At 49.9% G+C, this 14,122-nt stretch overlaps 1 protein-coding gene across 1 annotated transcript in view; it reads left to right on the top strand.

Annotated features, from left to right (window-relative positions):
* The window catches only part of TLL2 (tolloid like 2), a 117,951-nt gene that overhangs the window by 75,467 nt on the left and 28,362 nt on the right, over positions 1–14,122 (top strand). Inside the window, exons 8-10 of the mRNA XM_021699869.1 lie at positions 4,358–4,482; positions 6,796–6,911; positions 11,932–12,034. Of these exons, the coding sequence (XP_021555544.1) occupies positions 4,358–4,482; positions 6,796–6,911; positions 11,932–12,034 (344 nt within the window). The remainder of the gene's footprint in view (positions 1–4,357; positions 4,483–6,795; positions 6,912–11,931; positions 12,035–14,122) is intronic.

Here is a 14,122-nt window from a genome sequence, read left to right as displayed (position 1 = left end):
AAGGAGATAACCGTTATTAACACTGTTGTCAACGGGGAGCAGTTTATCAGCACAGACCAGTGGAAGCCCATGGACCAACCCCCTGAAATAATAGCTCCCCATCAAGGGGACCCAGAACCCCTCAGAGGGAGATGGGCGAGGGGGCGGTGCTCAGGTGTGCTGGGCAGCCAGGTAGGAGCACAGCAGCTCCCCTGAAGGCCTCGAAGGGAGGCAGACGTCTCCTGCCACCATGATGTCATTAGTGCAACAAGACAGTCTACCCCTAAACTAATGGCTCACAACAACAACTTATTTTTTGTGACATTGTGGGTCATTCTGGCTCATTCTCTGGTTTTGCCTGGGATGATCTCCACAGCAGTAGTCATGTGGCAGTGACGCTGGCCTTGGAAGTCCAGGATGGTGGGCGCCACGTGTGGTCTTTGTGCTGCCTGTCCGCCGGGGGACCCCTCGGTTCTCCTCCCTGGGGCCTCTCATCCTCGGGCAGGCTAGACTGGACTCTTCACTGCTTTGGGACTCAGAGTTCCTCCGGGACAAGCGGGGAGGCCGCAAGACTCTTAAGACCCAGGCTCTGGAACTTACAGGACATCACTGTACAGCTCGTTCCATTGGCCAAGCAAGGTGCAAGGCCAAGAATATGGACAATAGGAGGTGCAATTCATTATTTTAACATTCTACCACAACTACTTGCTTACCCCACCCCAGAGTTTGGAATGATTTTGGCAAATCTATTTTGTGACAAGTGGATACCTTCATTGTCCTTTCTGCCAGTTTCCTTCATGGATTTTCAGGAATAAATTACTTCCAATGGGCTGTAGGAACTGTAGGTTTTTTTTTTTTTTTTTTCTTCAGGAAACTACTTTGTTCAGTGGGACATTTATCAATGTCCTCCATACTGATGGTCTTTCCTGGCCCACTTTTTGTCAAGTTTCACACTCCCTAACTCCACGTCATTACTCCTGGCCATACATCCCCTGCAGCTAGCCTGTACATTGTCTTTGAGTCTGTTAAAGAGCAGAAAATGGCCTATAGAACACATGCTCGTCTGGAGGCAAGTGCTCTTCCTGCTGATGGGAAACCCAGTCTTTGTGTGTCTTTACAATTGATCTCTCTCCTTCCAACTTCACTTTCTAGTTTATTGCAGGCCCTCCCTCCTCCCCCTTGGTTGGACCTGGGCTGTGGGGAGTGATGTCTCTGCAGGTTTCGTTGGACAAGGGTCCAGGAGCTGAGGAGACAGTTCTGTGGTACAGAGGTGTCTTTGTTTGGAGAGCTCAGAGCTGACAGCTTTAGTCTCTAAAGCACTTGTCAAACCCTTTCGTAGTTTAGCGGAATGTCAATGCTAAGAGTTGTCCTACGTAAGAGGGATGTCACTGCAGCAGTTCACACAGTGACACCTCTTGTAGTAAATACCTTCCAGAGCCTGCCACCTTGCTGGCAGCTCAGGGACAAGTCGGGGAGGGAGTCCCAGCCCCCAAATGCTGTCCCAAGTGTGGGCTGATGTTGTTCCTGCTGTTTCGGTGTCTGAAGTCTCCCACATGAAAGCCGACTGTTTCTTGGGCAGTGGGAAACACTGGCTGGAAGGAGGAGGATGTGGGAGATGGGCTCCAGGCCTGCCTGGGTTCCAGGGCTGGCTCTCCATTACTAGCTCTGGACTCTGGGAGAGATACTTAAGTTCCGCGGGCTTTTTCTCACCTGTCGGGAGGAAGCCCTAATAAGAATGGCACCCACATAGAATGGCCCTGGCAGAGTCACCTGTGAGCCGTGGGCTTCAGCGGGGTGGCTGGCCCGGGTTGCTAAGAGATTGTGGTGAGGTTTACATTTTGTGCAGCAAAATTTCTTTCCTCAGAGGAATCAAGAAAATAATTACAAATGAACACATTTTACGTTAGGGCAGAAGTGCCTCTTTTTAGATTTAGTAAGTGATTGAATTTAGAATTTTATGGAGAGTCATTACTTGTGGTTTAAAATGTGACAAAGTCAGTGAGGGAAACCAAGGATTCCACTAAATTTTCTCTAGAAGGCTCTGGACCCAGAGATGAGGCAGTAGGAATTGGAGAAAGATAGGCCAGGTGGTTAAAGTTCGGAGAGAGGGATGCTTCAAAGGAAATTGGCAGATGATCCAGGCTCCTGCATGCTTCCGTCGGAATGAAAGTGAGCTTGATGTCTGACTTAGAAAAAGTATATGCAAAACCAGAAAGATAATCTTTGTAACCAGCAAGAAATAGGGATAATAGGTTTTCCAAGGTAGTGCAGAATTTAGGGGAGAGGAAATGTTTGGGGGGGGGCGAAAGGACAGTACAGCTAATATATAGATATGTTTTCACATTCCCTTTGGGTGTACATTACTTTGCAAGATTTTTTGAAGACACTGCCCTACCTTGGTTACGTAATTTAATTCAAAAAGCATTTCTTGACCTGTTAGCTCCAGTCCCTGAGGGCATAGAGATGAAGGTCTTGGTGTCTCTGCTTGAGGAACTTACTATTTAGCAGAGAAGACAAATACCTTCATCCTTCAAAAAAGACACTAGAGTATGAGAAGAAGAGACTAGACATGTAAGGCCCAGAGGCAGCCCAGAGAAAGGAATGAGTAACTCAGGATGGGAGGGATAAAAGGGGCTCAAGAAGACTTTTAAGAGGGAAAGCCGTCTGATAGGGTTTTGGTGAATGAACGGGAGTTTGCTAGTGAACAAGAAGATGGGCAGTGGGCAGCCTCAACAGAGGACAGCCTGTGTAAGGGCATGTTTGGGGCTAGCAGAAGTTCAGTGATGCTTAAGATATCAAGTGGGGTGGAGGTGTCAGAAGTGGCTGGAGAGGAAAGCAGAGGCCAGTGAGCCCAGGGCCTGGGGATCCAGGTGGTGATCGGAGATCAGGGGGTGCTTCTAAGCAGAGAGGACACAAGCCTGCCCTTGCATTTCCGGACGATCCCATTGCAGCGTTGGAGGGGTGGCACAGAGGTGGCTGAGTCCACAGGGAGGGAGGCCAGTTAAGATACTAGGGAGAACTCAGGAAGGGGATGTTGTTTGTCTGAGCCGAGGTCTGGAACGAGGAGGAAGGCATGGATTCAAGGCACGACAGAAGGTGCTTCGTGCCTTTGGATTCAGTCTTGGGAGACAAGGTTCATGGGGTGAGCATGGATATGAGACCCAGAGGACAGTGTGGTAGAGGGGTCACCAGGCATCTGGGGCTTAGCAGGTGATTCTGGGGGTCAGAATCAGAGAACTCTCTGTGAATCTTTCCGTGGTGGCGAAAACCCAGAGGAACCCATGGAGCAGGTGAGGAGGAAGAAGAGAGAAACTCCAGGGAGAGCCCAGAGGGGGAAGCAGAAGTGGATGTTCACTTGCTTTTCAGAGACAGCGGAGCCCTGGGAGCCAGGGGACGAGAGGCTGAGGAAGGAAGGAGCAGAAGAGTGTCAGCGCTGTCAGGGAGGGCAGGTGGGGGTTGACAGGTGTCCATCGGAGTCATCAGTCGGTTGGTGGCTGCAGACCATGGCGGTGCAGTCTGATTGCAGTTGCTTTGAGGAGTGAATGAGAGGTGGGCAGCCAGACAGATGGAGACAGTTCTTTCCGGAAACCTGGTTAAGAAGGGAGGGAAGAAACAGGTAACTGGAAAAGGAACTGGTTCGGAGGGAGGCCCTCCCTTCCAGGAGAGGCCCCTGCATCGGGGGTCTGGAGGCAGAGGAGGAGGCTCGGGCAGGGGTCCACCAGGCCCACGTCATGGAGGTGTGAGCCCAAACTCAGCTGGGCAGCCTGCTGTCTGCTCCTCTGTTTTGGTCGTTTTCGATTTCCTTCATGTGGGAATAGAATAAGATGTTAGAGCTGGAAGGGACGGCTAGGACTGTCTAGGCCACTCTCTTACTGTTAGAGAAGTAAACTGAGGCTCGGGGAGGGGAAGGGGCTTGTCCGAGCTCACCCAGGTGGCCGAGCCAGGCCGTACATGGAACTCTCTAAACCAGGGATCTCTCAGCTACCCTTTGCTCTCTGCATTCGTCTCACTTTCCATCTGATCATCGCCATTGCCAGAAAGGCCCCCCAAACCCTGATTCCCATCATTCACCAAACCATCAACCAGCACTAACTGACCAGCCCCTGAGAGCCTCACACTGTGCTGTTTCCCAGGCTCTCTCTGGAGCCTCTCCAAGACTTATCCATGCTCAGTGGTGCCCGTTGCACACCTCCAGGGGGCTCCACGCACACCTAAGTCTCTCTGAATGGTGCTCCCCACTGTGGTACAATGTGGCAGCCCAGGGGCCAGGGACATCGATGTGGTTATGGGCAGGGAATAAAGACTGTACATCCCGGCGCGGCCAGCCAGCCAGCCTTGACTTTTCTCTCTCCTCTCTCTCTCTCTTTTCTTCCTGTAGAGGAGTTTTCTTAGACACCATCCTCCCCCGCCGAGACGACAATGGCATCAGGCCAACCATTGGCCAGCGCGTGCGGCTCAGTCAGGGAGACATAGCTCAAGCCAGGAAGCTGTACAAATGCCCAGGTAACTGAATCCTGGGGAGTCCTGGGGCCTCAGCAGCACCCTGGGAGCGTGACTCAGCCACCCTTTGCAAACCCGCCCCCTTGCCGGGAAAGCGGCTGGGGGAGCCTGGCGAGGCTGCTGTAATTTCTGGCGTGCGCTCTCAGGAAGGCTTTAGACAGTGTAGGAGGCCCAAATGGGGGGGGGGGAGGTCATTGCCGGTAATGACACGAAGAACAGGTCTGGGAGCTCACGGCTTCACTTGTGGGAATCTTCGGAATTCTCTGGCACAGCCCTGATAGTCTGAAGAGGAAGAAGCCCTAGGGGAACAACAGGGAACAAGGACCCAATGCAGTGTGTGCCTCATAACTATAAAATCCCTTCCCCTTCCTATGGGAGTAGGAGATGTGGGTTTGCCGAAACAAAAACCAAGGGTTTTGCAGGAAGACCGTGAATGAAGGGCAGTGTTTATAGAAGCGGGGGTAGTGAGCCTCCCACAGCCTCAGTGCTGTAAGTGAGGTTGTTTCTATGGCCTTGGGGCTTTCCTAGCCATCCAAGGTGCTGGTCATTGGCTAGAAATCTGCCATCGGAGCCTGGACAGTACCCTGGGGTCTGAGGAGATGTCTGCTTCTCCGCCCACCCACAAGCCCCTTCCCCTTGAATGTACCCTCTTTGCCTTCCATCCCTTGGCTTCAGCATCACCTCTCCCCGCCCCCCCAACCTGCTGCCCTGGGAGGGAGCTCACACTGGCCCCTTTAAGCTGTTGAGCTTCAGTGCAAAGCATTAGTTACAGCAGCCAGGGTTTACCACTGATGGGAGAGAACGCAATTCAGTAGTTTGGGGAGGAAGAAGGAAATTCATTACCCACAGGTCCAGTAACATTTTCCAAACCCCAGACCAGACACACAGTTTGATCATGGGACAGCATATTTGAAACAGGGGCCATCTTAGAAAATCTAGGCTGTCAGCATGCGAAGGACTCTGTGGGGTTTGGTCCATCACAAAACTCTAGGAAATATGTCCATCCAGCTATTAGTCATGTGGGGGCGTGTTAGGGCTGAAATGTAGGACACACATATCATATAACCTTGCTGAATTGAAAGAGAAACCTTATAGCATTCTCTGGGAAATGCCATAGTATTTATTTAGTTATAATGTATATGCCTCTTACTTCCCCAAAGGATTGGAGGCAGCTGGTAAATACCATGGAGCCTTATAGTAATGTATCTATTCTTGCAGAATGTTGATGATTATTCTAAAATAATTTCCGTGGAACCCTTGGGGGTGTTGACTGCCGGGCATAATCCTCATGATGCCTGGCAGTTGTTCGGTAACGTGATATTGAAGCCCCGACATCCAGGATTTCCTGAGGCTGATGACGGGCCGCTCTCTAGCTGTTCCTTTCTGCGGCTCCAAAACTGCAGCTTCCAGTAATTTCGAGTAGTAACTAAAAGCAGGGTCTTTGCCGAGTGGAGGTTGAATTGCATGTAGGCAGATATGGGTAAGGATGTTTGTTTCCCACACTTTGGGGGCGACCCTTGGGAAGAGGGGCATGCAGCAAACCAACGTCTTTGTCTTTGGGGTCTGAGTCCCCGGGGGTCAGGAGGTAAGGCACCTATAGCTCCCAAGCTTACTCATATGAGGTACCTTTTTTTTAAGGACAAATTAGAGGAAATATTTTTCACATACATAAGGACTAGGTTCTAGACTTATGACCAGGCAACCCTCAAACATTCAAGGGCAGAAGAGCTTCCCATACCTCTGGTCTTTGTGTTTTCTTGACTGTTTATTTGGTAGCTCATTCAGAGATAGGTAGCAGAAAAAGAAGAGGCAAGATTCAAACTAATACGTTTCTCATGAAATGAGTTTCCAAGTGTTTTCTTCGTCTTGTTGCTTCACCTACTTGTACTTTTCTAAGCTCACTGCCACAGATGTTATTAGTCGTAATGACACTGGCCGCTATGTGTGGCGCACTCACTGTGTGCCAAGCACCAAGCTGATCCATGTCATTAACCCTTCAGGCAGCTCCTGCCCATTTTACAGACAAGAAAACTAAGGCCCAGCAAGGCTGGGAAACTTGCCCACCATGCTCAAGGCCATGCTCAATCCTGAGAGCCTCAGAAGGAACCCCTGGGTCTTACTTTTTGGTGCCCAGACCCTATTTTCACTTTTATTAGCCAGAAAAAAGTTGTCGATCTGCCTGACATGCTTCTCACCGATGCATCCCGAGGGCTTTGGCTGGTCAAGGGATGTTGCTTGCTCAGCAGCCTGGCGCAGGGAGCTGCTTAGGTGGGGAGCGTGTCTGCCCAAATCACAGTCATTGTTTTGCTTGTGCAGCGTGTGGGGAGACCCTGCAGGACACAACAGGAAATTTTTCTGCACCTGGTTTCCCAAATGGCTACCCTTCGTACTCCCACTGTGTCTGGAGGATATCGGTCACTCCGGGGGAAAAGGTAGGTGTGAAACCACCTCAGGAAATGACATAGCCTTCTTTAGTTGGGTAAGGTGTGGGGCCTTGTACTCTTATTAATAGTAGTAAGAGCAGCTCTTACGCTGTGAGCACCCACTACGTACCAGCCGCTGAGCTAGCTTGCCTAACATTATCTCTGCACTTTCAACCAGGATCATACAAACGGCGGCCTAGAAGCAAAATGTCCACGTGAATTATAGATCAGGCTCACAGTTTGTAAAACAAAGTAGACTCTATCCTTCCTCCTTGATAAATACACCATCAGAATGCCTTGGAAGGCGAGGATCCAATTGAGAATTCCTTGACACCTCAGAGTGTTGCTCTGGAAGGAGCAATGTGGGGAGAGCTAGCCCCAACCCACAGCTGGCCCCTCCTTCTCTTCTCAGCCCCCCATTTCATCTCAGGAGCACCCCTGGCGACACTCCAGCCCACTCTCCCAAACACTCCGCACTCCTACCTTGCAAACAGCTATTCCTCCAGTAGAAGCGGGCTGGTTAGATGTGCTGTCTACTCTGGGAGTGTGGATTCAGGGCAGAGATCTCTGCATGCTCTGGAAGTGGGCTCAAGGCCATTTGGACAGGAACTCCAGGATCCTGGGCACCTGGAGTGAGGTCTAGGAACTATGCAAGCTCTGGGTGAGCACAATCCTTTGGGTCTGAAGATTCCATGATTCCCTCCAGATTCCCTCTAGAGCTGAGCCAAGGTAGCAGCTTCTTTTGCCCTGGTCCAAGGGTGGTATGTTCTCAAACCTACTGCAGGATGCATCTCTTCATATCCGTTATATGGATAAGGAATTTGAGGCTCAGACATTTAAAAAATTGCCCAAATTCGCAGTAAAATATAGAACTGGGACCTGGGGCTTCTGCATTCCTAAAACTTGTGTGTGTGTGTGTGTTTTCACACCTCCCTTCAAATCCAAGACTAGACTCTGATGTCTTTGAGATGCCCTCTCCATCCCTTGGGTCAGGCTCTGTACAGTCATACCTGTCAAAGCCTGTCTCACAGTATCTTGACTGCTGGTTTATTTGGCTGTCTGCCTTCTCGACCCTAAACTCACTGAGGACAGAGACTGTTCACCCCGAGGTCTCCAGCACCCAACACAGCCCATGGCACATAGTCACACAAAAAGTATTTGTTGAGTGGGCATGTGAATGGATGAGTGGCCAAGTGAAAAACCTGCATTACCCGTGGGGGTGATGGATTTTTGGATGCCTGTAGCCAACCTTCAGGTAGTCCTAATTCATAACCGTTAAAAATGTCCATTTAAATGTTTTCTATGGCCTGGGTGCTTTTCTCAGCATATTATGTGGATTATCTCTTTTAATCCTCAGAACTTCATGTGATAGGTGCTATTAACACATTAATTCTTCAGGTAAGGATATGGCCTTGCCTAAGTCTACTCAGTTTGTTGCAAAGTTGGGATCTGAACCCAGGTGAGAACCTGGATGCTTAGCCATCATCCTATATTATTTCACAAAGGGGTCAGGCTAATAGGCATTTGAGCATGCATTCACACACACATGCTCACGTATACGTGTGCTCCCACACAGCACCCACATGCAACTCTTCCTCTGGCTCTAAGCATTTATGACAGTGTGGTTGTCAGCTTGAGCCTGAGAGACTCCAGGCTTGTCTTTCTCAGGTGGATGTACCACCTCTGTGCCTGCTGGCAGTGTCGAAGAGAGGGAGGCAGGAAGAAGGAGGAGGACGTGATCCAGCAATCCCCAAATCGTTGAATTGCCTGACAGAGCAGAGGCTATGTGATGTGTTTGAACTGCACAAGATTCATCAAGCCTTAATTATTATTGCTAACTGGGGGGCAGGGAGAATATACAGCATTGAACTTCCTGTACCAATTATTTCCATTTCTGCTTCACCCAGCCTTCCCCAGAGCTGCTAGTAATTAGCAAACTTGATTGATTCAAGTATCACCTCTTGTTTATCACCTCTTCTCCTATGGTCTTTATGGTGCCCTTACATATTTAAAATAATTAGCCTGAATAATTATCCCATTCAGTTCGATCATGAATGTGTTACTAAGGAAGTTGTAATAACATTTGCTTTCTGAAAATTTGAAAAGCTAAAGAATTATATTGCAACCAGCTCGTCAATATGACTGAGCCCTTCTGCCTGAACATGAGCACAGTGGGAGATAAAAAAGAAATCTAATTTACAATCCCTGTCTTCAAGAGACTTAGAGTTTAGTTAGGGTCCCCGCCACCCTTACCTCTAGGGAGTCTGATTTCATTGAAGGAGGGGCATTTGCTTGGCCCTGTATTATGTTTTGCACTTTTGAGGTGGTACTAGTCTGCAGGCAGCACTGAGAACTACTGGTGTAGTTTGAAAGAAGAGTGACAACTCACACACACACACACACACACACACACTGTACAACACAGGAGAGGAGCTGGCCTATTATTTTCCGGTCATCCCTCTTCATTTCATAGGAGATCAGAGGGCTTTGTGGAAGAAGGTGCTACTTGTCCTGAGACCTGAACATTGGGTGGGATTGGCCCAAAGGAAGGGGTGGACACTCGAGGCTAATTAAGACAGGCAGCCTGTGAAGTGCACTTAGGGTGTCGGTTTGTGGAGCACTAAGTGTGCACTCAGTGTGGCTTGATTTTTTAAAGCTGCATTTATTGAGTGCCTATTATGTGTCAGACATAGCATGATACACTCAATATACAGTTTTTCATGTAGCCCATCAATAACCCAATGGTGTGCGTGTTGTTTCGCAGATAAAGGAAACTAAACCATCCAAGCGGGCAAGTGAGCGGTAGAGCTAGTAAGTGGTAGTCCGATCTCAGAGCTAGTAAGTGGTAGAACTGAGAAGTCCAGATCTGCCTGACTCTAAAAACACCTGCTCCGCAGTCACTATAAAAGGCCGAGGAGGGGGACCCGAGGAGGGAGAGGCTGTGTCCATTCGGGCAGTCAGAGAAAGACTCGGGGAGGAAGCAGAGGGCACTGGACCTGGGCCTGGGGAAGCTTCCATTAGCAGGATCCCTCAGGGCACGCGGGGAAATAAGGTCACATAGGATGGACGCTGGAGACTCTGGAAGGTAAGCAGAGAGTTTAATTAATGGGATGGGGGCAGGGAGAGCCACTGAAGTTTTCTGAACATAGGAGGGGATAAACATGAGATGTAAGTGCAAGATTGATCTAGAAGCCCTAGGGCGCAGAAGGGGCCAGGGCACGGCAGGGAGGAGTTCAGGAATCATGTCGGCAGGAACGATGGGGACAGGGCTGCAGAAGGGGCAGCCAGACTGGCTTGCGGCAGGGCACACAGACATCTTAAGGGAAGGAAGTCTGTCAGCATCGGGGATAAACAATAGGGGTGAAGTAGAGATGACAGCAAGGGGCTGCACCCCGGTGCCTGGTGTCACCTGCGCACAGGGAAGCCGGAAGGGAAATGCTCCTGCACTGAGGGGCCCTCACAGTCACCAGGGAGCGGGGAGGACAGGAGCCAGCTGAGGCCGGAGAGCAGCGGAGAGAGGACAGGTGTGCTGAAGCCCAGAGAGAGGAGGTTCAAAGCAGGGGGGCCATGGAGGATGGGACAAATGAATAACAGTCCTTTCAATCTGGCCGGGAAGGCACCGAACCTTTGACCTGCAGCCCTCCAACCTGGGCCTTTGCTTAGAAACAGAGGGACCTGGGGCTGCCTGAATATAAAAGCAAGTGGCCAGTGGACAGAGGAGAGAGATGAGCTGGCTCAGGGCAGGGGCCCCGAATGGGATAAGGCACAGGATCAGGGCTGCAGTGACCAGGCAGGGCTGCCTTCAGTGGGCCCCTGGTGAGCGAAGAGAGCAGAGAAGTGATGGTGCAGGGACATGCTGAGTGTGGCAGACATGGGTGGGCACGCCATGGGGCGAAGGGGCGCCCCAAACTGGAAGGGTAGCAGGCTTGTGGGAACAGTACCTGTGTGCCAAGTCCACAGGGCCACCCAGCCCCTTCCACTCTTCGTGGACGGGGCATCCACTGAATGACCTCAGCATGTCCAGAAGAACTGAACCCTTCCTTCCTAGTCCATCCGAACCTCCAGCTCCCCAGCCTTCACTCCTCTTCACCCCCCTGCCTCCCCACTCCAGATACACATAGCACAACCTACACAATTCCCCAAACTCTCCTTACCTGAGCTCATGTCAGTCCCTCTCACCAAAATGCCCTCTTGCCCCGTGTCTCTGCCCCTGGGCCCCTATTCCCCTTAGGTAAATGCCATCTCTTCTGAGAAGCCTTCTTCAGTATCCTGGGCAGCATCTATTTCCCCCTCCTCGGGGCTGCAGGGTTCCCTTCCTGTGCATCCCTCTTTTTCAGCATTTGTTCAAGAGTGTTCTAACTGGCCTGACGCATCTGTGTTCTCTGAGCTCTCTAAAGGCAAGAACCCTATCTTGCTGATCTTTCGATCTCAATTGGCCAACACAGACGGGCACATAGTAGGTGATCAACTAACAATGGTGAGGTGAATGAATGAAAGAATGAATGCAGGAACGAACGAATGAACAGACTAACTATAGGAAGGCTATTGGATACACCACATCTCAAAAGAGTGAGGTCATGGCCGAGGGGACACTGATCACGGTGGTGCTCAGATGCACTCAGGCTAACCCCAGGCCCTTTGGAATGATTGATGATGTTATAAGATCTTTTCGTATCTCTGAACTGCACTGACCCCTTACCTCCTTCTAAATCCCCAGGCTCAGTGCCTCCCAGCCCATCTTTTTAATGCATCCTGTTTTCTATAAACCACCTAGTGACTTCAAAAGCTCAAGTTATTCCCCAGGACAGAACCAGAGGACCCATCTCCTCTGTTTACTCCCCATCCTGCTTAGGGTTTATTATTTAATGTCACGAGGTTTCCTGTGAGTGTGTCTTTGTGAGGACACTCCTACTGTGGTCTGAGAGCTCTGTATGCTAAGGGGTAATGTGAGAACACAGGCATGCAAGCTGTGTCTTCGAAACTCCTCGGGCTCTGCTGCCAAAGCTCACTTTATGGTCACTCTTTACAGATCATCCTAAACTTCACATCCATGGATTTGTTTAAAAGCCGCCTGTGCTGGTACGACTATGTGGAGGTCCGGGATGGTTATTGGAGAAAAGCGCCCCTGTTGGGTGAGTTAACTTGAGAAAACCGTGGGAGAGGGGTGATGGGCTGTCTGTGTGACGCCATTAATGTGTGGAAGGGCCCGTCCTGACAGCCGTCACAGGAAGCCCTCAAGGGTCGGTGTCCTTGTAAAACTCTGAACACTCCATTTGGCAACACATGTTAAAAGCTTTTAATGGGGCGCCTGGGTGGCTCAGTCGGTTAAGCGACTGCCTTCGGCTCAGGTCATGATCCTGGAGTCCCGGGATCGAGTCCCGCATCGGGCTCCCTGCTCAGCGGGGGGTCTGCTTCTCCCTCTGACCCTCTTCCCTCTCGTGCTCTCTGTCTCTCATTCTCTCTCTCTCAAATAAATAAATAAAATCTTAAAAAAAAAAAAAAAAGACAGAGGAGGGTCTGAGGGGAGAGCACATATCCCTGAGCGAGAGAGAGGAGAGCAGGGCCAGAAGGGAGCAGGAGGGCAGAGAGAAGAGGCATGGCTGCACTTGATTAAGAACTGCCCGGCTCTCGGGGCGCCTGGGTGGCTCAGTTGGTTAAGCGACTGCCTTTGGCTCAGGTCATGATCCTGGAGTCCCGGGATCGAGTCCCGCATCGGGCTCCCTGCTCGGCGGGGGGTCTGCTTCCCCCTCTGCCCTCTTCCCTCTCGTGCTCTCTGTCTCTCATTCTCTCTCTCTCAAATAAATAAATAAAATCTTAAAAAAAAAAAAAAAAGACAGAGGAGGGTCTGAGGGGAGAGCACATATCCCTGAGCGAGAGAGAGGAGAGCAGGGCCAGGAGGGCAGAGAGAAGAGGCATGGCTGCACTTGATTAAGAACCGCCCGGCTCTCAGGGCGCCTGGGTGGCTCAGTTGGTTAAGCGACTGCCTTTGGCTCAGGTCATGATCCTGGAGTCCCAGGATCGCGTCCCGCATCGGGCTCCCTGCTCGGCAGGGAGTCTGCTTCTCCCTCTGACCCTCCCGACCCTCCCCCCTCTCATGTGCTCTCTCTCTCAAATAAATAAATAAAATCTTTAAAAAAAAACAAAAAAAGCTTTTAAGACTGAGATGGCCCTTCAACCCAGCAATTCCACTTCTTGGAATGTATCCTAAGGAACCAATTAAGGAAGTGTGCAAAGTTCTAGCTATGGGGATGTTCACTGGAGCAGGAAAAATGGAAAACAGTTTAAATGTTCAACAGTGTGGGTTCGCTGAAAACATTAGGATACATCTTTCCAGGGGAAAACTATTCAGCCCCTAAAAATAAAGGTGGAAGTGCCTACTTATTAATACAGGAAGGGGTTCCTGTACGTTGTTACACAAAAAGGTGTTACAAAAGAGAACATGCAGTTGAATTGCATTTTAATAAAAACACATCTATATGTATATTTTGCAGGTTTTGCAAACTCAGATGCCCTCAGAAATAAGACCTATATGAGGGCTATGGGGTTGGCATAATAAATGAAGGAGTGGCGGGGAGTGTGGTAAAGTGAACAGTGAATATCTTGACCAGAATTACTCAAAACAAAATTAAAATTAAAACATGTACAGGTTGGATTCACCTGGAAGAAACCATTTTGTGATCTACAGTATAAATATCAAGTAAAATTATAAACGTAAATAAATAACACAGTGGTTATTTCAGGATGATGGAGCATTTTCTTAAAAAAATTATTCTGGGGATGCCTGGGTGTCCGATTCTTGATTTCGGCTCAGGTCATGATCTCGGGGTCGTGAGATAGAGCCCTATGTCGGGCTCTGCTCTGGGCGTGGAGTCTGCTCAAGGATTCTCCCTCTCCCTCTGCACCTTCCCCACCCTCTACCCTGTATGCCCTCTCTCTCTCTTAAAAATTTGTTTTATTCTGTTTTTCCTGGTTTAGATATATTTTCTAATTTTTCTACAATAAGCATGTACCCTTTCTGGGAGATGCACAATGCATGAACTCATATGTGAAAAGGCAACTTGGACCTTTCAGCGAGAGGCAGTGGGCAGGTGGCATAAGGAGAAAGGTCAGTTCATCCAGGATTGGTCGCCAATCTGCAATCTCCCATGGGTGACCCAAAAAGATGAAAGTATAGAGAACCAATTGCAAGGTGTCCTGGGAATGGACATAGGGACTCATTT

Source organism: Neomonachus schauinslandi, chromosome 6 (assembly GCF_002201575.2).
Source record: "Neomonachus schauinslandi chromosome 6, ASM220157v2, whole genome shotgun sequence".
In the NCBI taxonomy this organism is placed as follows: domain Eukaryota; kingdom Metazoa; phylum Chordata; class Mammalia; order Carnivora; family Phocidae; genus Neomonachus; species Neomonachus schauinslandi.
Note: the sequence above shows the minus strand (reverse complement) of the source record. Positions and strands in the feature narration are given on the sequence as shown.